The sequence below is a fragment of the Zosterops lateralis genome (assembly GCF_965231275.1).
Source record: "Zosterops lateralis genome assembly, chromosome: 3".
NCBI lineage: Eukaryota > Metazoa > Chordata > Aves > Passeriformes > Zosteropidae > Zosterops > Zosterops lateralis.
The window spans coordinates 35,999,971-36,023,827 of NC_139764.1; the positions used below are offsets into that span (position 1 = coordinate 35,999,971).

Sequence of the window (23,857 nt, forward strand, 5' to 3'; positions counted from 1 at the left end):
GACGTTTTTTCTAAGGCACTCTCAATTGGGCCCAAATTCTTTACTGTGATCTTTGCACATTTCATACAGATGACCCCAGGTGATGGGGTCACTCTTCTGGTCTTAAGAGTCTCTCCAAAGCCAGTGAAATTTAATCAGAATTTTAGGCTCCTGAATGTATTTTCCAGGATATGATTTATTTCAGTCATGTGCATATAAATGAATTTTTACTGTTTCTATCAAAATTTAAGTTTTATAAATAAGGCACAAGGAAGACTTGGGATATCTATTACAGGATATGCTTGTGGCAAAACCCCTTCTCAAGTTTACAGTGAAAATGCTCTTCAGTCTTTCAGCAGTCAAAGACAAGACAGTCTCAAAAATAAGCAAATAGAAGTGAGCAAATGATTACTTTTGTCTTGCCAGGGAGGTCCATAATATGCAGTTAAGGTAGCCTAACTAAGTGTTATTAAAAAGAAGATAAGCTTTACATGGAGGAGAATGTGTGTGTGGAAAAAAAACATGCAAAACTCAGGTTTTAAGTTGTTGGGCAATTCTGGTGTTGTGTGCAGTTGGTATATATGATACGTTTGGATAAATTAGGCCTCCAAACTTACATAGTCCCATCCTAATGAGTTAATTCATTTATATTCTTGTGCATTTTATTTATTTTTATGTATGGAAGTATGTATTAGAACTTAGTTGAAGTGTCAAGTACTCTATTTGGACCAGGGCTGCAGACTGATTTTTTTAATAATATAATTGTTCAGTTGGATGTATCTGAATATGGTGCAGAATCCCATATTATAATTTAAGATATTATCTTACCTATTCTAGTAAAAATTATCACCTGACATATAGTTTTGTTGATGTTAAGGGATTTTTAACAATATTAAAAATATGCTTAGTTTGTAGGAATGAAGTAGCTTAGCGATGTCTTTTTCTTATACATGCTTCATTGTGTGCAATCTTTAATGTGACTAATGAAGAAATTATTTTATTTGCTATCTTTTAATGTTAAATTATGTCCTTTAGATAAGAGAATTAATTTGTTTTGCCATCTTTATGTGCAAATTTTAGCATCCAAAATCCTCAAGGTAGACGTGCCTTTGCAGTATATGTACATATATAATCAGCAATTGCTTTTGCTTTTTTCCCCTCCCTCCATTTTTTTTGATGGGATTTGCTACTCCTCCAAGTTTCTCATTCATTCAGAGTGGAACTGATAGTGCATTCATTATGTCTTCAAGCTGGGTGTTGAGTCCAGGCTGGTTATTCAGACTCCCTCTGTAGTCACTAGATAGAGCAATGCAAAGCAGTGTAATTAATCCTCTCTGAAGGCGAATTGTATTTTAAAGAATCTGATTCCTTTTCACTGAGGCTCCAAAGAATCTATAGAAGCTGGTCTGGGATAATCACAAGCACCTGTCTGTTTCTTCCCAGGTGTAGCAATGTCTTTGTAGCATCAGTTCACATCTGGTGTTGTTACAGTGGGGGTACTGCAGGAACTTTATTTGGGTTTTAGAGGGGGAAGGGTTGAATTGCTTCATGCTTCTCTGCATTGTTTTGGTGGCCTACAGTGTGGCTGTAGGGATTCATTCTGGCTACCTATGCAGCATCTGATTTTAAAACAGTAGTAAAATAAATCTCAGCCTGGATCTGTAGTAAAATTATATATCTGTGTATTATTGTTTCATCAGATGCAGTTTGAGTTTTTAAAGTATGAGAAGGGATGCTGAGCAGAAAGGAGGAAGAATTAAAATAATGCTGTATTTCTCAATTTAACTAGTGTATTTCCTGTTTTTTAGAGCCAGCATTTTACTTTTCGAAGTTGTTCACAGTTGTGCAAGAAATCAGTAAAAGCTATATCAAATTGTACATTATCTTTTGTGGAGCTTAGCAATGTTGCTCTCTCCTACTACAGTTAACATTAATAATTCATGCCATTCTTTATTGTGGGGAGGGTTTGCCTTTTCCTTCATGCTTTGTTTCACAGGTACTTTTTAAAATGTCTTTTCTTAGCTAACTGTGCACCACCGTGCCAAAATGGAGGGATGTGCCTGCGACCTCAGCTCTGTGTGTGTAAACCAGGAACCAAAGGGAATTCCTGTGAGGATACAGCCATGCAAGACACGTCTTCCACCAGCGGCCGGAGCCCCGCTGTTCCCCCGTGGCCCATTCCCCAGCAGGCTGCCCAGCAGGCCTTCTCCCAGAAGGTGCAGGTCCCACCAAAGGTTGGCCCTGTGGCTCAGATGGCATTCACAATCAAGCAGAAGCCTCCTGTTGGGTTAACTCAGCAAATGCAACCACAGTAAGTGTTCTCCTTGCTTTCAAACAAGTCTGGTGTGTCCATTTTATAAAACGTTGTCACTTGCAAGTTTTTTCAAAAAAAACCCCATACTTGGAAACTCACGCATTTTTAAAAACAGCTTCTAGTTTTGACTGTAAGATTTCAGTGGATGTTTACACTTTTGTTACTTATGAGTCGGATTTCCTTACCTGAACAGACTATCCCATGGTATCAGTCGACTTCTGTTTTCCTTAGCATGATACTGCTGTACTAATTATGGAGGAATTATTCTTAATTTACACTGGTGACCTTTTGAGTTTATCCTAGAACAAAGTCTAACATGGAATTCTGGCAGCTTGTCCAACTGAGGAGAGTAAGATTTGGTGGTTCTGTTCTGCTTAGCTTTCTTGTATTTGCATTGTGTTTTCTCTTTCAATATAAGCGTGTGTGGCTGTGCTACAATGAATACTTCTGCTTGCTTGAGGTGTTTGATGTTCAGGATTGTATCTGACTGCCCTAAGCAGCAAGGAAACACCCATTTTGTTGGAGATTTTTTTCCTCTGGCTCTTCAGTAGCTCATGACTTAGTCTTTGTTATTATTTCTCTGAGCTTTAAATACTTAATGTGAGTCTGGAAATTCTCTTAATTGTACTGTGGTTTTTATTGATGGGTCTGACGTTAATTTGTTTTGAGACCCCATTTGAGATGGGGGGAGGAAGGTGCACAGGAGAGTGGCAGTCAAGTGGATTGTGAACAGTTTTAAGTGTTTTCAGCTACTGCTGTCTTTCCACTTTCAGGTGAAGTCAGTGACAAAAGGTGTTTCTGTCCAGTAACAGGTGTTGCTTTTGGAGAGGTTGTTTTTGTTGCTTTTGCTTTTAAGGAGGGTGTAGTCTGTCTTGCTTCTAGTCTCCAGAGCAGGATAATCAGGATTGGGAAATAAATTGTGTTTTCCTGTGTTCAAAACTGTAAAAATGAATGTGGAAGGGTGGAGTGTGATTATAGAGTTCTGCACCTGAGTCATCATAGGCTCCTGACAACAAAGTGCCACTTCCTTTCCAAAGCTACATCTGACAACAGATTGTTGGACACTCCCAATGTTATTTGTTGTCTCATAACCCCTTTATCTGGTTGTTTTTTTCCTTCTAAACCCTTTTAATTCTTTGTGCTAACTGTGGATCTGCAAGCTAAACTAGGTTCTTACATGTCTTTTGTAAGAAGAAGAGAAATTTTCCTGAATTCCCTTGGAGTTCTAAGCCCTGAGTCAGTATGTTCTTTGAGAAAGAAGAAGGTAGAGTGCTTTGGAAGGTGGGGGCTTTAGGAACAAATACATCGACAGTCTTGAAAGTCTGAGAAATTGCTACCCAGTTTTAGTATTTCCTAGCATTCAGAGTCCAGTTTCATTCCCACCAGTGAAGCAGGGGTTAATGAACTGACTAATATGAAGGGGAAATTTTCAGTAAAATCAACAGGCTTTTTTCCTGTTCCTTCCTCTCCAGACCAGCTGGACTCATCACCTGGTGTCTCTGCTTGGCCCCATAAAGAGCAGCACAGTATAAAAAGGCCAGAAAATTCCTGTCTTATCAGTACTGATTCCTGTAGAGTATTCTTTCTTTTTTCTCCCTCCCTCTACACACAAGCATTCTCAAGGAATTTTTCTTTCTGTTGTGATAAAGGCGAGTTGTCCAAATTGGGTAGTAAAAAATACTTCAAAAAAAAGTGGGGGGGAGGGGGGAGAGAAAGATAAAATAATGTAATATTTTCTTCCCTGAAAAAAAAAAAATTGTCATCTTTTAAGCACTCTAAAACTGTTCTCAGAAGGCTTGTGGCAGCCTCTAGAGAAGGCTTACTTTCCATTATTCCTGGAATAATGCCCAGGGATAAAGGGTTCCTCTTGTAAAAAAAAAAAAAGAGATGATAAACTGATACTTGTCTGTGCTACTATGATAGTTGTTTGGCTATGATGCTCACAGTATTTCTAGAGGATACCTACAGCATTTCATGCTTCACCAGAATCTCTTTACTTGCTTGCATGAGACATCATCACAGATGTAGTGGAAGAAACAACTTGAGACTGACAAAACCACTTATCTGTTATCTGCTCTCCAAAGTATCTCTGCATGCTTCCATATGCAGTGGGCTTTGTTGTTCATGTGAACCTTTTTCAGCTTAGGATTTTCTCCTAACTGTAGAGAGACTTTTTTAGGTAGATCTGTTACTCTTTGAGATCACATGAAGATAAATCTATCTCAGTCAGCTTAATACTGTCATGGGAAAATGGAAAACTGAGTCTCTGGAGTCATGAGAACGCCATCCTACACCTTGATGGAAGCCAGGTGCAAGAGCTGGAGAGGAAAAGGACTGCTGCACAAACTAAAGCAGTTGTATCAAGTGCAGCAGAAAGTGGATGTTTAGATATATCTGTTGAAATGAGTGCCAGTGATAGTTCCCCTGTATGACTATTAGCACAATTTACTGGGGTGAAAGATCCTTCTGAGGTCAGGTCTCTAACACTGAGAGGGGTAGACAGGCTAGTTCCTGTTTCAATTCCTTTTTGAATATGTTGTGATCTTGTATGGTGTGTGAGGCTGCCCAGATACTTTTGGAATGGCTTTTCCTTTTCCCACTCCTGGGAAGTGGATTATCCTCACTGTCAGTGTGGTTGGTACGCTGATCTAGACACTGCTGCTGTGCAGTCAGAGACTGGACTGGTGAGAGCAAGGGCAGAACCCAACCTGGAACACCTAAATTAGCTCCTAGAGAAGACTTGCCTCTACAGAGCTTCTATTTTGCCACCCTCTCTCAATTTTTTTTCAATTTTATGTAGGAATGCAACTTTTCCAACTTCAGAAAAGATAAACATGCTTTCTTAGGATCATAGTGGCAATGATATTTAGGAAAGCAGGGAATTCATTTATTTCTTTCCAGATACCTTTTTTTTGAAGAATAAAGTGCTGAACAGAAGGAAAGCTGAAGAGAGGTTAATTTCCTGGAATATCCTGGGTTCAGCAAGTCTGTCATAGCTGTGCTCTGAAGATGGATATAGTGTCAGGTACAAGGTCTCATCTCAGAAAAATGTTAGCAGAAGGTATAGATGGCTGTAATTGAAAACAAGTGGTGTTTCAGAAACAAAAATCTGCTTCTTATTGGAACCTGTAGGGGATTCTGATCTCAGTAACAGGCGTGCTTTGTGGGCCTGAATTCCTGTGATAGCTCTCCAGTATCTCTGGGTGTTCCTTTCATATCTCGTGTTCTCACTTGTTGGCAACAGGATAGCTCCAGCTTGATTTTGTGCCTTTACCATCTGTGTGAGCAGAACTATTTTTTTTTTTTGAAGGGATATTTCTAGTACAGTTTTGGAAATGAACACCAGAAAGAGTATGGCATCAACCAAGTGGAGCTCAATAAATACACTGAAGTGTCACAGCACTGCTCCTTCAGCCTCCTTTGGAGGCAGATGGTGATGAAATGTGAAAATCTGCTTTAGTGTTGGACAGAGCAAAGCCCATCAAAGGAGTGGTGAATGCACAGACTCCAGGTGACAGATTTGGACTTACTGGTGTGCCTTATGTGCCCAGAAATCTTTCCTGAGAGGTCCCTTCCAAACCTGTGTTCCTGGGACACTGGGTCTAGTCCCATGCTATGATGGGCAGATGTATTGCCTGCTAATTTTAGTAAGCCTGTCAACTGATGTCTTAAAGCTATTTTTTGACTTCTGTTCAAAGATGCAGTATTTTTTCCAGTTTAAACTATTTTTCCCCAATTTTAACTAGTTAGTGGCAAATTGGTGTGAATTTGGATTGAAAAAAATCATGCCTGAAAGAAGAACTGGGCATAATGTTGTGACCCTACTGAAACCAACAACATAGGACAGTCATAACAGAAAATGGAATACGTGCTTGGTATAATATATAATTGTAAGTTAAATGCTTACATATATATTTAAAATCAATAGAGATTATTGACTTTCTGTTGTGCAAACTCCTGTAGACTGAGGATCACTGTAAAGTGTAAGATACTGCTCTTTTGGCTCCTGTCTTTCATGCTAGTGTTTTTTTGTGTCTTTGCATGTAATTTATTTTTTAGAACTTCTGGTTCTAAGATTGGTTAATATGATGGCATATCAGGTGATGGTCCAAAAAAGATTATAGGCAGGCTTTTTGAAGCTAGTGTGAAAGTAAATATTTCTGGATGACATATTTTTTCACCACCATTATGATAGTTTTGTACTAAGATGTACAGAGCAAGTGAAACTCTACTTACAAGAGCCTTGCACTTGAACTTAAGTGTGAGGTCTGTTTGAAAATACTTTATGGAAGCTCTTGAAAATATTGAACTCCTGTCCAAAAAGACCTTGACTTTTTTTTTAAGGAAACTTTTTTAAAAACAGCAGGGATAAAACTCAGGTTGGTAGCATGAAGTAGTTGGGTCCAACCCCTCACTTATGGCAGGATCACTTAGAAGAGGCTACTCCAGGCTTTATGTGGTTGAGCTTTGGATACTTTCCAGATTGCAAGGTTGGAGATCTCTGGTATTTGTGGCCTTGTGTTGCAGTGTTTGATTACCCTCAGGGAAAAAAAAAAAAAAAAAAGAAAAAAGAAAAAAAGAAGAAAAAAAAAAAAAAAAAAAAGAGTATTCTCCTTTTATAGCTGAACCTTCCATTGTTGCATATTTATTGTTACCCTGTGTCTTTTTGCTGTATTACTCTAAGAAGTCTGGCTCAGCCTTCTCTACAGATTGTCAAGAGGCACTTGTAGATTGCAGTATCATCCCCTTAAGCTGGTGGGGTTTTTTTAGAGCTGAGAAGTCTCTCCTCATATGTTGTGTGTCCAGTCTCTGACAGTCTTGGTGGCCCTCTGCTGGCCTTGCTCCCCTGTGCTGCTGTCTTGGTTTGTGGAGTCCAAAACCGGTCACAGTATTTGAGAGGCAGTCTTACAAGTGCCTGATGGAGGCAGTAATCACTGCCTTGACCTGTGTGACTGTGCTGCTGCCCAGTATGTGGTTGGCGTTCTCCATGTGAGGATATGCTGCTGACATGTGCTCTGCTCATCCACTAGGACCCCCACTTTTTGTAGGGCTGCTTTCCACCCATTTTGGTGCCAAATCTACACTCCTGCACAGAGATACAACCAAAGATTGCTACCTGGTGCTTCAGAGCTTTGGTCTGCAATAAGTCAGTGTTTGCTACAGCCCTGGTTTTTTTACTAATGTAAAACCTATAGCTTTTTACTAATGTAAAACCTATAGCTTTGAAAATGTCTCCTCCATATGTGTACAGGAAAAAAAGTCTTTTCTGATAGGCTTTATCTATTGTAATATATATTTTTTTTTAAGTTTAAAGTTCTGTCTTTAAAACTTATCATGCAGCTGGGGAACAGACTTTAATAAAGCCTCTAGCACCACTGGAGGATATTAAAAGGAATTCTTTGTCACTTTGGATGCTGTGAGAAATGATGTTTTAGACTTGTCAGGGATTTTATAAGTGGTTTTATAGAAAAGACTGCTTTTGAATATTCTGTGTGCTGGTTTTGTATTTTTTTTTTCATTAAAGAAACAACTGAAGATGCAGTTCAGTATGTTCTGTGTCAAGAAAAGAGATTTTGTTGAAAGGAGACAGACAATATTAGTACATACTATTATGTCATTGGGCAGTAGGTGGCAAGCTTTGCTTTTCCTTCTACTTAGGTTTTATTTCCATGTTGCAGAATGCCAGAATTTTTAGAGGAGTGGTTTAAATTCACTGGATTATGTCATTTATTGGCAGCGCATTTCTTTAACAATCTCTTTTGTTCGTTGTGGGTAGTTGTCTTGCTGAATACTGAAGTAAAGCCTCTTTACAAATGATGGATACAAATCAAGAAATGTGAGCTCTCTTGTATTGTCTCATGACTTCTGTGGGCAGATTACTAATAGATATTATACAAATGAGGTGAAGTCACAGTCAGTCTGAAATTATTTGGGATCTTCCTGTTCAACTTCTGTTGTGGACCACAGTACAGCTAGGGGCAAGGGGGAACAACACTCTCTTTTAATACAATATTTTCCTGTATTCTATCCCTGTAACTAATAAATCTAAAAAAATATAAATAGAATACTTATTTATCCTTCTTATGATGTGTCATGTCCTGTTCTGGTCTGTGTGGTCACATCCTCCCTTCCTTTCCCCCTTGAATTGCTCTAGCTGTCCTCTCAAACAGCCTGCTCTGCTGTTGTGTAGGGTTCAGCATGGGGACAATAAAAGAGCAGCAGCAAATTGTCCAGCTAAAGCTAAGGTGGTGGAGAAAGGGCAGTGCTAGAACGCTTGTCTTTAGGAACTTTCTCTTGGGGCTGACTGTTAATAGCTTTTCTCTGCTCAGATTTCTTGCCTAGAGCAAATGACCTGGCAGCTGATGAAATAGTGATCAGCTCTGTATCTTTACTAAGGATACCAGGGATGTGGAACCTCTGCTCCTGTGCAGTTCATCTCAGCTGATTTCCAGCTTGGGTATTCTCAGCTGTTCTCTAGAACAATTTTTACTCATTATCCAAGTTAATTATTTGAGTTTCCTCATAATGAATGAGTTAAAGTTCTTCTTGCTTTGCTATTGAAGTTTTGGGAAAGTTTGTTCTGGATTAAAAAATTTACATGTCTCTCTTTCTCAGTTGCTCCATCCTACATGCACTTTATTATAATTGCTCTAAGGAAGATCAGCTGTCTTGGATATCCTTGATCCCAAACATCAACATATTAATTCAATTATGTCGTTCTAGAAATTCTAAAACGGTAATTAACATTTTCTTCTTACTATGACAAGGCATTCTATGTGAGGGGGTCCCCTTATGTCTATAGAGGCTCCATAGGAGTTTGGATTTTCACTTGCTGAAGCTTTCTGTCCTCACGCAATTCCTAGTGAAGACCAGAACTCTTTTGGGACCGGTAATGCAGACTTGAGCTGTCAGTTGAGGGCATGGTTAATTTCATTGCTGCAGGAGCACTAGGCTAAAAGGGTCTTTGGCATCAACTATTGGTAAATTGAGACCAGTGCTTTGGAGATCCTGTGGTTAACTCTCGCTTCTGTAGTCTTTGGCAGTGCCATGATCTGTGTGTGCTAGAACAAAAACTGGTTCAAAGGTAGTTACTCATGTCTTTGTGCTGCCAGGCACTGAGTCAGCCCTCAAGAGCACCTCCATTCATCATTCTAGGGAAATGTAGTCATCGGGCTGCAGGAGCTGAGGTCACTGTTTAGTTCAAACTGCTGGTCTCCCTCAGGACTGGGATCATTTCTGTTGGCAGAGAATGTGGAGATGATTTTTTGATGACAACGTTAGTCTTGTCTTGGTGTCCTTTTTGAGCACTACTAAGTGTACATTTCAGTGCTAATCCATTAAACTAACAGATAATTTGTAGTTACCTCTGTTGGACTGAATACTTGCTGTTAATTGGGTTGTAGAAGACCTGGGTCTAAAGAATTAAGTGTGATGTGAAAGGCAGAAAAAGCCTATGACTATTACAAAATGGGTTAATAATTTGATAGGTCTTGTTAGCTCACAATGGTGTGAGAAGAGCAGATCATTATGGCAAACTGCTTTGAGTGAAGCCTTTGGTGTTTTAGTGGACCAAGTCTGTTCTTGTTTATAAGACCTTTTGAATGTGAACGTTTGTGATATCTACCACTGTTTCTTCAGACTTATTCAAGTGTTTGGGTTGAAATCTTTGAGGCTGCAAGTATCCACTTTAGTCCTCTTAAGAGTTCAGTGGACTGGACTCGGAGAGCATCTGGCCACGTTAGGTACTGTGCATGAGCAGTGAACTTGTCTACCAGAAAAGAAGAGGTATCTTGGAAAGAATGTTGAAAATATAAAGTATCAGCACTGCAGCAGCATGCAAAGCATTCATGAGATGCAGCTGCAGTTCTGTACTTCAAGTTACTGTTGTTCCTGAGATTACATAGCCTACCTTTGCATGAACGTCTTGTTTTAGCTACACTTTAGCTTTCCTCTAGTTAAGTGAGCATCTCACAAGCAGCTGTTAGAGGATGTTCAGTCTTTTCATTAGTATCTTTGACAGGAAAAGGATTCTCAGAAATAAAATCTTTTTGGTACAGTGACTTAAATTATAGGGAGCCAACAGGGATCTCAAGCCAGCCAGAGCTTATTCCAGACAGGAGAAGAAAGCTATTCTGTGTGATGGGCAACAGCCAGTTGGTCTGTGGTTTTATGTGTCTGTGTGACATCACTGGTCTGAGTAAAGCTTTGGTGCAAGAAAAGGGCAGTCAGTGTTGGAGTAAGCAGGGAAACTGTTGCTTGCTGTACTGTTGAACAGTTTCCACAGCTAATTTAATCTTGAGTGTGAGAGAAGGATCAACTAATGCTTGTAGGAGTATCCTCCACCTCTTCCCTTGTCATTCACAACTCATCTGTCAGGAAGCCAACACAGACAAGCTTCACTGAAGTAAGAGAGAAAACAGCTCTGTCAAGAGTCCAGTCAGTCTCTTAAGAGCTTACTGTGTTTGAGTAACCTCTCCAGGCACTGTTCATGAATTGTAACAAACTATACCAAAAAACCCTGTGTTCCACATGAATAGTAAGGAAAGTTAAAGCCCATCTAATTTTGGTGTGGGTTTTTGTTGTTGTCTTCTCTGTTGGGTTTTGTTGTGCCCAGAGTACTACAAAATAGTTAGAATATGTTTAACTTCTAGAAGTTTGTATGAGAATTATCTGGTCTAATGACCTATTGGTGTTGCCTGTCTGTTCTGCCACCTTCTCTTGTGCTTCAATCTGAAACAGATCCTGAGAATCCCTCATGGAGAAAGGCATAAGAACCTTTCTAAGAGCATTTGTGAACTTAGATGAGAGGAATTAATTGGAACTGTCTTTGGTCTTTAATTCTGCGTGTGTTCCTTTTATAGATTTCTTAATTGGGCCAAAAGACTTTTGGACAGTTTTTCAGTTCATTAAACTTTTTGAACTAGCTTCCATTTTATGTTCATTCTTCTGTTTTGGAGCTATGAAGTGCTGTAGAGAATCTTTGGCTTTTTTCCCCTTCAACGTTGTTAACTCTGTTTTGCTTGCTCTTGAAGCATTTTTTCAGTGATAATATCTGAATTGAATTCTGTACACAGGTTAGGCCAAACCAGGATTTCACTGTTTTCTTCTGCATTCCTGAATGAGCTGATCCCTGAAAATGATGTTGATTACATCTAAAAATTCTGGTTTAGTGTTGTGCTGTTCTTTGGGTGGTACCTGAAATTTCATACTACCATTGCTTCCTGACTCTCTGCCTTCAGTGATACAGCTGTCACCATCTTAGGCAGCTAGTAACATAGTCCTAAAGCTGTGTTTTCTCTCCTTTTTACTGAAATTAGAGATCAGAGGTGTTCTGTTAGTGACTGGTATGGTTAACTTGCTGATGTAATTGACAGGCTACTCTTTGAGAAGTAGCAGCTGATCTGTTGCATATCCAGGATAAAACATGGATTTTCCCCAGTCCTCCCATTAGTTTTACTTTCCTGAGATAGGCATGATTCCTTCCTGGTAAGTCTGGTCAATTCTTTCTCAGTTCTAATTCTTGAATTTATAATGCTTTGTGTAGAAGCACAGACATTTTTGATTCAGTTGCTTCCTGTGTTAAAAAGCTTTCAGGTTTTTTCCATTTCTCATTGCTACCTGTTTGTTACTGTTGTGGTTTGAAAGCAAAATGAGTGAGATGCTCCAAGTCAGAAAAATGATTTAATAAGAAGAAAGGTAAAAAGGTAAAAATAAATGCAATAACACAAAGGATCACTGACAGAGTCAGAATACAGCCTGAGCAGGGTGGTGGAAGCAGTCTAGGTGAGGTGCTCTTCCTGAAGCAGTGATCCTGTAGAAAGGTCTGGTAGCTCTGCTCCTCTGGGAATCCAGTAGGTAAGGGCTGCTTGCACTGTCCCAAATCCCAGATTATATCCAGGTGGGAATGCTTGGCTCCTCCCCCTGGGTGGAGCATCTCACAATGGGATGATGAGTTGTGAAGTGGGTCCTTGATAGCCCATTAAACAGAGATAACTCCTGGAGGGAGTTACCTGTGAGTCATGGGCAAGGCGTTGATGGGCCAGGAGCAGAAGAGCCCAAAGGAAGGGGACCTGGGAAAACACTGCCCCACTTGGTTTCAACAGCTCATGAAGATGGTGATAGAATAAATACTTGTGTACATCCTACACTACAACCCAGGACAGTTACTGACTCTTGCTTTGTTCATTACTTGAGTGTGCTGACTTGGCTAAAAGTTGTGACTGCATCATTCCGAGCTGTATACTTTCTTTCCCAGTTTCTGATTAAAAATTATTCTGTGGTAACTTGTCATTTCCATCAAGCTTTAAGTGGAGTTTTGTCTTCCACAGAGCGTTCTGTTCCGTTTTCTGACAACTCTGAAGCCCCCTGTGTTTATACCATTTTCTGAGCCATGCAGCAAAACTGTCAGCCTCTCTGGCACACTGTTTGCTCAGACTTAGCAAAAAGTATTAAATTTCAGTACATGAGACAATTGCGCTGTAATTTGGCACTTTAATCCCATAATCCCAGAAGGTGTCTTGGTTTACAAGAGACCTTTAAAGACCATCTTGTTACAACTTCCCTGTCTATGACAGGGAACTTTTCACAAGAACAGGTTGCTCAAAGCCCCATCTGCCCTCGGACTCTTCTAGGAATGGAGCATCCACAACTTTCCTGGGGAGCCAGGCATGCTGCCTTACCACCCTCATCACAAAAAGTTGTTCTTTGTGTCTCTTTCAGTTCAGTTTCCCCACGCCCTTTCAATATCTAAGGTCATTATAACACATAAGAAGTAAATGCCTTTATATAATACTTATGATTCCAAAATACTTCATAACACAATATGTTACAAATATTGAGTTCCTAGGAAGTAATCTAAAGTTGTGGCAGGGGGAACAGTCAACCAAAATCTACTTAGTCAGTACTTCTGTTCTTACATCAGCTTCCTAGTTAAAATATTTACAGTCTTAATACATTTGTTTTTTTAAAAAAAAATTCGCTGTGATTCCGCACACACATTCCCAACAGGATGCCACTCAACTCTTTCTGAACCACATTCCCAGATTAGTTTGGAGCAAAGTTAATACTTTGGTGATCTTCAGCAATTGCCTCTGGATAGCAATGTCTTGAGTCTAGAATCCCTTTAGCTTTAAGCACTTTCTTAGAATGTGACCATTTTGGGAGCTTAAAATTTTTACCTTTTATGGGTTTTACATTGGGAGAGCTCTTTCATTAGACCATTTTGTGTTTTATAACCTCAGTGTGGTTCTCAAAAAGGCAGTAAACAGACGTAAACTGTGTTCAATTGATGATCTTAAATAGTACTGTGATATGTTCTGCTCTGGTTTCTGCATATTGCACAAGGATAGTTGTAGGATTGGTGACACTGCCAAATTAATAATGATGGTGAAGCAGAAATACATATATACATTTACATACTGGAGCAAAAGCTCTGGTGTCTGTCTTGCTTTCTGAACTGAAGGACAACTGCTGGTCACCGTAGTCCCAGCTGTGCCTCCTTACTGCTTCGAACAGCTTCTGTTGTTATTATGTAATGCCTGTTTGGCTATTCCAGCTGTTGCACACATGCAGATCCTTAAGAAGAAGCCAATTCCCCCCATTCCTCCTTTTGCTATTCCAGTGGCTTATAGCGACTATTCACTGCAGAGTACACTTTGCATCCTGAAGAGTTTTCCTTCTGTTGTACCCTGGAGGGCTGTATCTATAAACTTTTTTTGTTCTGATGTTCTATTTAGAAATTCAGTGAATTCCTAAATTGGATTGTCTTTTGATGTGCTTCTGGAAGTGATATTAGAAACAAATATAACCCACAGCTGTACACTCAGAATATTTCTAATGGGAATTCAGGTGATGAAGAGTGAAGAGCTTCAGACTGTAAAAGGAAAAAAAGAGGTGTATAAATTCAGCAATGTAATTACCTAATTTTTTTTCCCTTTCCCTCCTTCCTTTCCTCTCAGTCATTGCCAATTTCTACTATAATTGAAAGAGTAGAGGAGAACTGGTAATTCTGTGTGCTCCTTGTAAAGGAGATAATTTTGGGGTGATTCCAGAGTAGTCAGTCAGTCCTTTCTATAGCAGTCTCCTTGAAGGGATGGCATCACATCTATTTCTCAGGTTTCCCTTGGAGGAGGGAGACACACAGTCTTCCTATTCAGCCAAGTGAGTGGAAAGTCCCAGGCTTACTGTCCCTGAGGTAAATAGAAGTCAGTGGAAACCCTGAGTTCTGTGAAGTTGCACGCTGTCAGGATTGCTCTGTACAGGGCAGCAGCACGTTTGTTGTGTGCTGTCTTGTACCGTGTTGCCTTTTCTACATGATGCATAGTTTATTCTCACCAGGATGAGACTTTGTAGCTGCTATCTGCTTAATTGATATTTACTTGTATTGTGTTGAAAATGAATCAAATACTCACAAAAATTACCTGAGGGAGCTCTGGTGACAAATTTTCACTTTGAGGTGTTTGTTACACTCTTGGAGCCCCTCTTCTTTAATTCCCACTTGTTGTAGTGACCATGTGGCCTGTGTGATCCTTGCCCTGTAATTTCTACATTACTGGGTGTTTCTGAAGTGTTTCCCATGGCAAGGTTTGAATCCAGGTTGAGATGTCTGAGGCTTATACTCTATTACGAGTAATATTATGGAACAGGTAAATACATTATCTACTATTCTTTTGTATTTTAATACTATTTGCAGCTGCTGACTGTACTTTTTTTCTAAATGCTTTTAAGTAGCTCTTTCTGAGAACAGCCGTTTCAAAGTTATTCATAGTAAACAAGGTCGTTCTAAGAAATGATAAATGCGTGCAATTGTTTAAAATGTAGCTATGGAAACTAGATGATTCTCAATTTAATGTGAACATTCATTGCTTTCATTGGCTGTGCTCCCTTCTTGAAACTGACATGCTTCACAGGCACTCTACAACATTTCTAATTAATTTAATTTTCTTAAAATGGGCAAAATATTCATCCTGATTAAGATATGTTAGAGTTTTAAGACACAGGACTGCTGTTTGCTTAGCTTTTTGTTTATTTTTTTAAGTCATAAATAGAATCTTTTTTGTCTTTCAAGCTAGAAATATCTGGTTAAAGAAACTTTTCATCTTGAAACAAGACCAAAAGTGCCAAATTACAGCTTAAAGTCATTTAAGACAAAAGACTTGTCTTGTGTATGTTACAAAAAGTGTCCTGAAGGCTACAGGAGTTGTGTACCTAGGCTTGAAGGTTCAGAGTTTAGTGGGCATAACTTCCAGCTTTTTAGATTACATTATTTACATTGCATCTCTAACACAAATGGTTAAACAGTACCACTTTACTTAGGTAATAGCATTTAAAGAAATACTTGAGTAGTTATTTTCTCATTAAGGAGAACCGGGGTGGAAGTGGGGGAGATTCTTCCAGTTTAAAAGAATGAAACCAAGGAGGCAATAAAAGCTGCTGATTGCTGCGTATTTCTGTTAAGTCTGTGGTGGCTGCACTGTTCCAAATAGAAAAACTGTGGGAAGGCTTGTTAAATGCTTCTATTTCTACAAGTTCACTTCAAAGCTGGAGTTAGTTTTTGATGTTGAGAGGGGTAGATCATAAGCTCTGAACATATTCTGGTTCCTTGACATGTTGAATTTGGTGTGGCTCTCCTAGGTTTGTGTCTCTTGATTACATTTGTGATGTTCTAAAATATCAGTGACTCGCATCAGAAATTATTGCTGTTCTGATTCAATATCCTCCTGGTACGTAGAGTATAATCCAGTTATAGTCATTCAAAACAGGTTTATTAGCTTTCCTAACTGTATCGAAAACAGTATGCATGTATTCATAAAATCTTCTTAACCTGGTAGTGCTTGCTAGAAAAGGCTTGTCATCTTTTAGCATGCTTGACACAAGCTTCCAGAGCTATTATTTCTGCTCTGCTCTTAAACACATGCTATGGGGAGCCATAGCTGTTTCTGGCTGGGTCTGTGAAACTCAAACAGTTTTAGTTCAGTCAAACCATGAATTACAGAGATTGTCTTCTGAAAATACTTAATTTTAATTGTCAAACTTGTTTGCGGAGAATTGAAGAAGTAATATGTGCCTCTATTGTAAAATTCAAATGTCAGCTCTTGGCTTTTCTGATCCTCTCTGCTTTTCTTCTCCCATCTTCTCGTGTGTTATTGGGGGGAAAACCAAATGAAACCAAAAAACCCCAATATCCTGTATAGTTTTAATCAGTTGCAGTTGTTGTGCACTATACTTATTGTAATTGTTTGCAAATTTGTTTTATAATTTAGTAAAACTAAATTACTGCAGTTTGCATGCAGTACTCTGTGTGTCAGACTCATACAGAATGTTTTAGTATTCACAAAAGCTGTAGTTAAGAACTCAAGTTCCTAACTACACTAGGCAGGAAAAGTAGTTATTGCTGGAAGTGCGGCCCAAATTTCCCCCTTTGGTATGTTGTTATAAAATACTGTTCTTTTTATTGTTGTGTGTTATTTCATAGTTAGTAATAGAGCATTTGGAACTGGGAAGCTGCAGAGCCTCATACAGTACAGAAACAGAGCAAGAGCATCTTGTAAGAATTACGGCTGCTTGTGGTGCGAGCTACAGAACAGAGAACACAAATTTAAGGGTACTTTGAAAATCAAAATATTCTTAACATCCTGCTGATTAATTATGATATGAAATTGCTGTGTGTCCTGTAGTTTGAAATTGGGTATTTTTTCAGGTATTTGGTGCATTTTATCTTCATTTCTGTCAAGGAGGATAGTTGAGGTATTTCTTGGTTAATTGTTAAGTATATTTGTGCTCTGCAAGAGTTGAGCTAAACTAAAAAAAGCTGCTCTTTGAGCACAACTATGCACAGGAGATATTTTGCTGTAATTAGATTGCTTAGATTGTGGAAACAAGACTCTAAGAGTTTCTATTTCCATGTATGTAGAACTCTGTGTATGAGATAAAACTTCTTACAAGCTAAGAGGCAGCAGGCTGTAAGGATTATAAAAGGTCAGCAAGTCAGCTCTGCTTATTAACATCCAAAGCCAAATAACGCAGATATGTTGTGGTTTCTGTGTGGACCTTGTTGCTTCTTTCCCAACCTTGTTTTATTTCCAGTTCCCAGTCCCAGTTTATTGTGTGGTGAGGCTAATACTGGTAGCAGAGGATTGTCATCTGCCTTCCTAATAGTATCAGTAGTCATCTATCCTTATCCTGAGCAGGGTAGTTGGGCAAGCCATCTGTGTGTAGGATGCTCCTGGTATCTCCCCATTTCTGGAAGGAAGTGAGGTCTTGCATCAATCCATTCCTGGATATCTCCCCTGGAAGGTAGGCTGCAGGTTTAAAAAGTGCCTGTGGATGATTGACCCATATCCCACCTAAGAACAGGAGCCAATCTCCACACAACAGGCTGCAGGAGGAAGTGCAGGACTTTAGTCACTTCTAGTCAGCTGGAAGGGCAGAACCAGCACCTTCATCCCTCCAGCCTCTTGACTCTGGCTGTGCCTGGTGGAACTGAGAGAGTTTGCTCATCAGTCATGGATGTGATCAGCCAGGAGAAAGAACGCATTTGAGCAAGCTGAGTCCAAAGTAGTGTTTAAAGTACTGGAGATGAGTAGCAACTGCTCCATCTTCCACTCTTTGTTCAAAAGTAGCGCGTTAAGCCCAGGGATTCCAAACAGCTGCGTCTTTTCATTGTTAAATTATGTATAAGAGTAGGTACCTATGGTATTTATTGCTAGAGTTTCCAAAAATAGCGTAGAGCAGTAAGTCCTGCCAAAGAACTCAGAAAGTGTTGAGAAATACTAGGCAATTACAGGAACATTCAAGTGCTGGAAACAGGAAGAACGTGCTCCTGTTCTCCTGAAGGTACTCTTCAGAATACTCCTGAAGAGTATTGTTGTGATTCAAGTTAGTGAAGTAGCCTGGGAATGTGATGTCAGTTTCATAGTAGTATCCAGACTTTTCTGACATCCTGGTTGCTTTACCAAGGGAGAGATGAATTTGCCTTATGCAGAATCAACATGTCTTTTTGACAGGAACACCAGTTTCCAGAAGTTCAGAGCAACAAGTTCAGCCAGGCTGCTGAGGTTGTGTAATTCACAAACCAAACTACAGAATAGGATGTTTCCAAAATACAGCCTATTATCAATGATCCTGAGATGGTACTATTTTATTATATTCCTACCATGACAGATTATCTCAGTAGATTTTGTTTGCGAGTTGTCTGTTTTAGTATGTTCATAAGGTTGTTTGATCAGTTTCGTGATTCAATATGTATTAGCCTATGCAAATATTGTGAACAGTAAGTTTTCTGTTTGTTCTGGCAGGAAGTTGTCATTGCAAATAATTTTATTTAAAAACACAAATTCTGATCTGGGTTATAATTAAAATACCTCTTTTAGTAACAGAATAATTTAATCTTTTCCCATGGAGCCCAAAATATGGCCACATGAAGGATGGTTTTTCAGTTCCATTGAAACCATGTTTTAATTTTCAGAATTATGTAATAGAATTCTAGAGGGTAATGCTGTGCTTAAATTTTTCAAGTTAATAAACCTAGATATAACACATGCTCTTTCAAATTATACCATAAACAATGAGTTTCTAGAGGCGAATTATACATCTGAATTGTTTCTTCATGAAAAGTGCATAATTGTTTGCTTTTTTCTTTTATTTTCCCCCCAGAAAATAGAAAGCATAAACAGTATGTCATGAAATATTTTTTCAAAATAATAAGAAATAGTTACTTAAAGTTTTAAAATTTATTTTTGTTTCTGTGCTACTGTGATGATTTAGCAGCTTTAAAAAATTCAAATTATATGAAATATATATTGATGGTATTCTTTAATTGGGATGTGTTTATTTTGTGAGTCATTATGCATGCAGTTCCCTAGCTAAATAGTGCATTATTTCCAGAAGTGCAGTCTGCTTTTTTTGGTTTGCTGAGCAGTCGCTGGATGTTTTAAGATAATTTAAATTAAGTTTAATTTATTTAGGAGTTCAAGCATGTATTTCTTTGAACTCATTAATGAGGAAAGAGAACTCTAGCAGACAATTTCAGTAACAAAGCACTCAAATAAAAAGAATGTGAGGAGAATATTCTAAATTGAGCCCTAAGGATGTCATTCCAAACACTTTATAACCTGTCCTTTTTATAGTTTAGACCTGTTGGAATGGCAGTATTCAGCTGATGTTTAAAAACCATCCTGTATGAACAGGGAGAAAAAGAAATAAGTACTGTGAAATGTGGTTTACTGTTATGTGTGTGCATAACATGAGCCTGTAAGTCACAAGCTTCAGCAACTTAAAATATATGCTTGGTGTATTGTGCCAAAACTAAGGACTAGGACAGTATCAGAAAGGGAATGTATTGAATTACATTTTATCAAACTAACTCTGAAAAATATTTCATATAACAAAGCCTGTAGTTCTAAGGAAATCAAAATTTTACATGTAGAGGAAGAAGTGAAGTGAATTTTTGAGGAGAAATTGGAGACATCCTTAAAAACCAGAGGAATGCCTCACAGACTTCAAATTTACCAACTGCAAATAGGAAAACAAGCTATTCCTAGACCTCTGGAATGCAGTCTGGGCTTTTGGTCACAGTATTTTTATTTTTTTTAAAGTAGGCAAAGTGGTTTGGAATAGTTTGGAATAGGAGATCCAAATTCCTCTGGATATTGTTGGTTCAGCCGTATGTTAGAAATTCTTCATAGCTATTTTCTTGCAAGCTGAATTTGAATTGTAGGGGGACTTAGTTTTATAATAATGAATTAGATTGCCTTCCCATACTTTATCCCTGTGTTGATCATGGGCCAAAGTCAGGGATGCAGTGTTCTTTAAGTTTGTTTGCATTTTGCTGCCTTCCAGGGTGACAAATGTGGGTTTCAGGAATTAGAGTTAGGAACCACGAGGAATCTCTGCTGTGGCATTCCAAGGCAGGGTAAAGACCGCTGAATGGAGCATCTGCGGGTTTAAAGTCCAAGGATGCAAAGCTGTGTTTGACAAGTAACAAAGTGCTGGGATAAAATCATGGCCAGCAATGAAATAAATAAGAGTTCTGCTGTTGACTTCAGTGAAATCAGGATTTTATGCTAGTGTCTGACAAAGCAGATTGTATGAAAACCAGTTTAACTGTTTGGGTTTCTTTTGTATATGGACCAAGCAGTGTGCCAACCTTTCATTGTTAAAAATGTTGCAGTGTCTTATTAGATGGTGATGTAGATCTTTGTTTTACAGATGGAGAAGTAAAAAGATAAAATGTGTGCTTATTCTATGCAAACTTGTGTCTCTGGAGCAAACTGTATGGCTTAGTAGAGCAATATCAGTAGCAGAAATGAGAGTTTCATACAGTTTAACTTTTGTCCTTGACCTCAGTGAAATAGAAAAGCTTACCTTTTGCTTAATCATTTTAGAAATAAAGCTAGGGCATAATAATGATAGTAATTATAATTATAGCAATTGTTGGGCTCATTAGCAGTGGAGAGGTGATGCACTACTGAGTTGAAATCTACACTCACTTTCAGCCTTGTACTTTTTGCTGAAAATCATGAACACTTCTCAGACAAAGATATTACTGTCTTTATATTATGTAGATTTGCTTTCTGAAAAATTATTTTAACACAGTTTTCAAGCAACTGGTCTTTTTATGGCAGGATTAAATTAAGCAAGTAAATAAGGAAAATCAGCCTACTTTTAAATCTAAATTCCTTGCATGCTCTTTTTAGATTTGCTAACCGTAGGAGATGTTGCAGTGATCTATATATGCCGAGAGTTCCTGTTGATGTGCTAAACTTAATTTTTCTTTCTTTGATGTCTGAAATGAAAAGGAATATGTTGTATCTCTCCTGATGCTGGACACTAAACCAGTACAGAAATACTCCTATTAAGCCTTAAAGCGATTAGTCATGTAGCTAAAATTTACCATAGCTGGTCTCCATTATTAAGCAAGCTAGATAAGCTGATAAATAGCATTGTGGTGGAGTTTGATTATTTTTATGGTATCTCTAATAGAAGTAAAAATAAAGGATGTTGATTTTTGTTAACTGTTGTCAAGGTTCTTAGTCAAGGTTCTCTCTGCAGAGGAATTTCTTAGGTCATGACAGTGAATAAATGCCTTATCAGTTCTATTAGCTTTAGTCTGTTCTTTAGCTCTACTGAAGTGACTCTTTTATATCAGGGAGCTTGTACTGACACAAAAAATATGTAGGCACAAACACGCTATTTCTCGGGATGTTATTTTTCTGAAAATAAATGATGATGAACGTGTAGTTATAATGCATCATATGTATGTATTTTTAGTGAACAAAATGTTACTTGGCTGAACTTCAACAAATTACAATTCACTTTTTTTTTTTTTGAAATTGCAGCTCTCTGATCCCACAGAAGTTTACTATCTTAATTACTTTTCTGTGTAATGTTATGTTCAAACTATTTGTGTATATATGTCACAAGGTTTTGGAGTCCTTTACCCCAAAATTAGGCTCCTGGTAAGTGTAGCTGCTTGCTGCTGTCCCCCCTTTCTCTAGTTCTGACCGCAGATGGAAGCGTTCCATTTTGGTGGTGACTTAATATGAAGGACAATCTTTATTGCTCAATTTTGTGGTATGAAGAAATAGATCATAGGAGCTGTTTATCTAGTTCAGCTAAGAAAGTAATTATACATTTAAAAACTTAGATATTAAAAGTATTCTTGGCTTAATGCAAATATTATTTTTATGTCCAGAACTTTTCACCACTAATCTTTTCACCCTCTGCGGTACAGCACAACATGTACTTTTGTTCTTGTCCTGCATTATTTCCAGACTTCCCAGATGGGGTAGGAAGCTTTCCATTGTTTCATCACTTGAATTTAGGTGACTGCTGTGGAGAACTTGGGTAAACTTTGGGGTTTTTCTGACCCTCCTTCTTTAGGATTGCTAAATTTAGTGGTGTAAGTTAGGAAGAGCAGCCCCTATGGTATTTCAGGGAGTGTATCCTGTAGCCAGTACAGTCTGTCAGAGCTGCTTGCTGCTGATTTCATATACCAGAAAAAACTTCTGCTGATGAATACACAAAATGAGGATGGAGTCTGGATTTAATCTTGAAAATTTCAAGGCTTGCTCATCATAAATTATACTTCTTGTCAAGTAAATTTAGAAAGCATTCAGTAAATGTAGTTAAGATTCTTTATGTGCAACAACCGCTTTCCCATTCAAACATGAAGACATAATTTGTTCTCCTCTGAGCACTTCTTGTGTATAGTACTTGGGCAAACTCAGTATTGTATACATCTGCTAGTGGTTGCTTATGTAAGAAATCAGTATGTATTGCAGAGGGATAAAGTGCTCCAACTTGCACACCTGGCACTTCCTTAGCAGGACAAAAGAAAGGTCTGTTTGCATTTTTTATGGTGTTAGGAAACTGATATCCTTAAGCGTAAGGATTTCTGACTTTTTTTTTTCTCTGATTTCAATCAAATTTGTCATGTGCTCATCAACCATTTACACTGGCATTCTTGAAAGGAATAATGATCAATTATATCTTGTCATAGTCCTGATTATGCATTATGTGGAAACAGTATTTATTTTTTTAATCTAGAACTTATTGCAGTTAATTTTTAATTAGGGTTGTTTTGTGTCTTTCTGTCATATATTCCCTAAAGAATTTCCTCTGGAGCCAGAGTTAGGCTGTTTCCTGCCTGTGCACTTTCTGGACACTCTTTGCTTTGTGAATATGAATGCCTTTAAAAGCCTCCCTTGTTGTTTTTCCTCAGTTCTGTGCACCTCAGTAATCCTTTGAGTTTTGTCTTTTAATCCAATTTTGTACGCTGGAAACTTTCACTGGGCTGATGCAAGGGTTTCTCAGTTTTTTGGCTGCATCCTCATAGACATCAGTTGTGTGGGACAAGTTGTGGTTGCTTCTGATGCACATTGTTGTGTTCATCAGTGCTCAATTTCCTCTACAGTCCAGGTCTTCATCTCTCCTGACGAGCCACCATTAATTGTCTTGGGGTTTTGTGTCTTTTCTTACTTGTACTTAGGTCTAATTTATAAAAAGGTTATAAACCTATGATGTGTTCCTTTATATCTGACTCCTTCTGAGAAACTTTGTTTATACCAGCAAGATCATACTTGTAAAACATTTTCTAGACATAACAAGCAGTAGTGAGAAAACAGCTTTTGCTAATCCATCTGCATCTTTGCAAAAACTTAATGGGGTAATTATTTGCTCTTTGCATTTATGTTTTCTGTAATCATGAATTAACCTGTCAGAATATCAAGGATAGGCCAAGGTTTTCAGTTCTTTACTAGCATTTTTACTTTTATTTAGGTATTATATTCTTAAATTACTGATTTCTGCTGAATTCAGACAAGGATGTAAGCGTATTCCCTGAGAGAATTTATCTTGTGTGAATATAATACTAGTCTAGAAGACAGAATAGTAATTGAGGGTTTTCTGAACTACAGTAACAAAATTGCATATAGTTTTAAGTTACTTATTTACCTGAACTGAGGTATTATCAAACCATGTAGATGTTAGTAGACTTCAAAACAATATATTATAATTAATATGCATTCAAGAAAATGAATCTGTTATGTTTCATATATTTGCCCA

At 38.2% G+C, this 23,857-nt stretch overlaps 1 protein-coding gene across 6 annotated transcripts in view; it reads left to right on the forward strand.

Moving 5' to 3' along the window:
- Positions 1-23,857, forward strand: part of LTBP1 (latent transforming growth factor beta binding protein 1) — a 182,722-nt gene that overhangs the window by 13,201 nt on the left and 145,664 nt on the right. For 2 of the 6 annotated variants that reach the window (XM_083858430.1, XM_083858429.1), the window contains one exon: positions 2,002-2,290. In XM_083858430.1, the coding sequence (XP_083714556.1) occupies positions 2,002-2,290 (289 nt within the window). Of the gene's footprint in view, positions 1-2,001; positions 2,291-23,857 lie in introns of those variants that run through there. The other 4 variants (XM_083858425.1, XM_083858426.1, XM_083858427.1 and 1 more) reach the window with 4 other exon arrangements.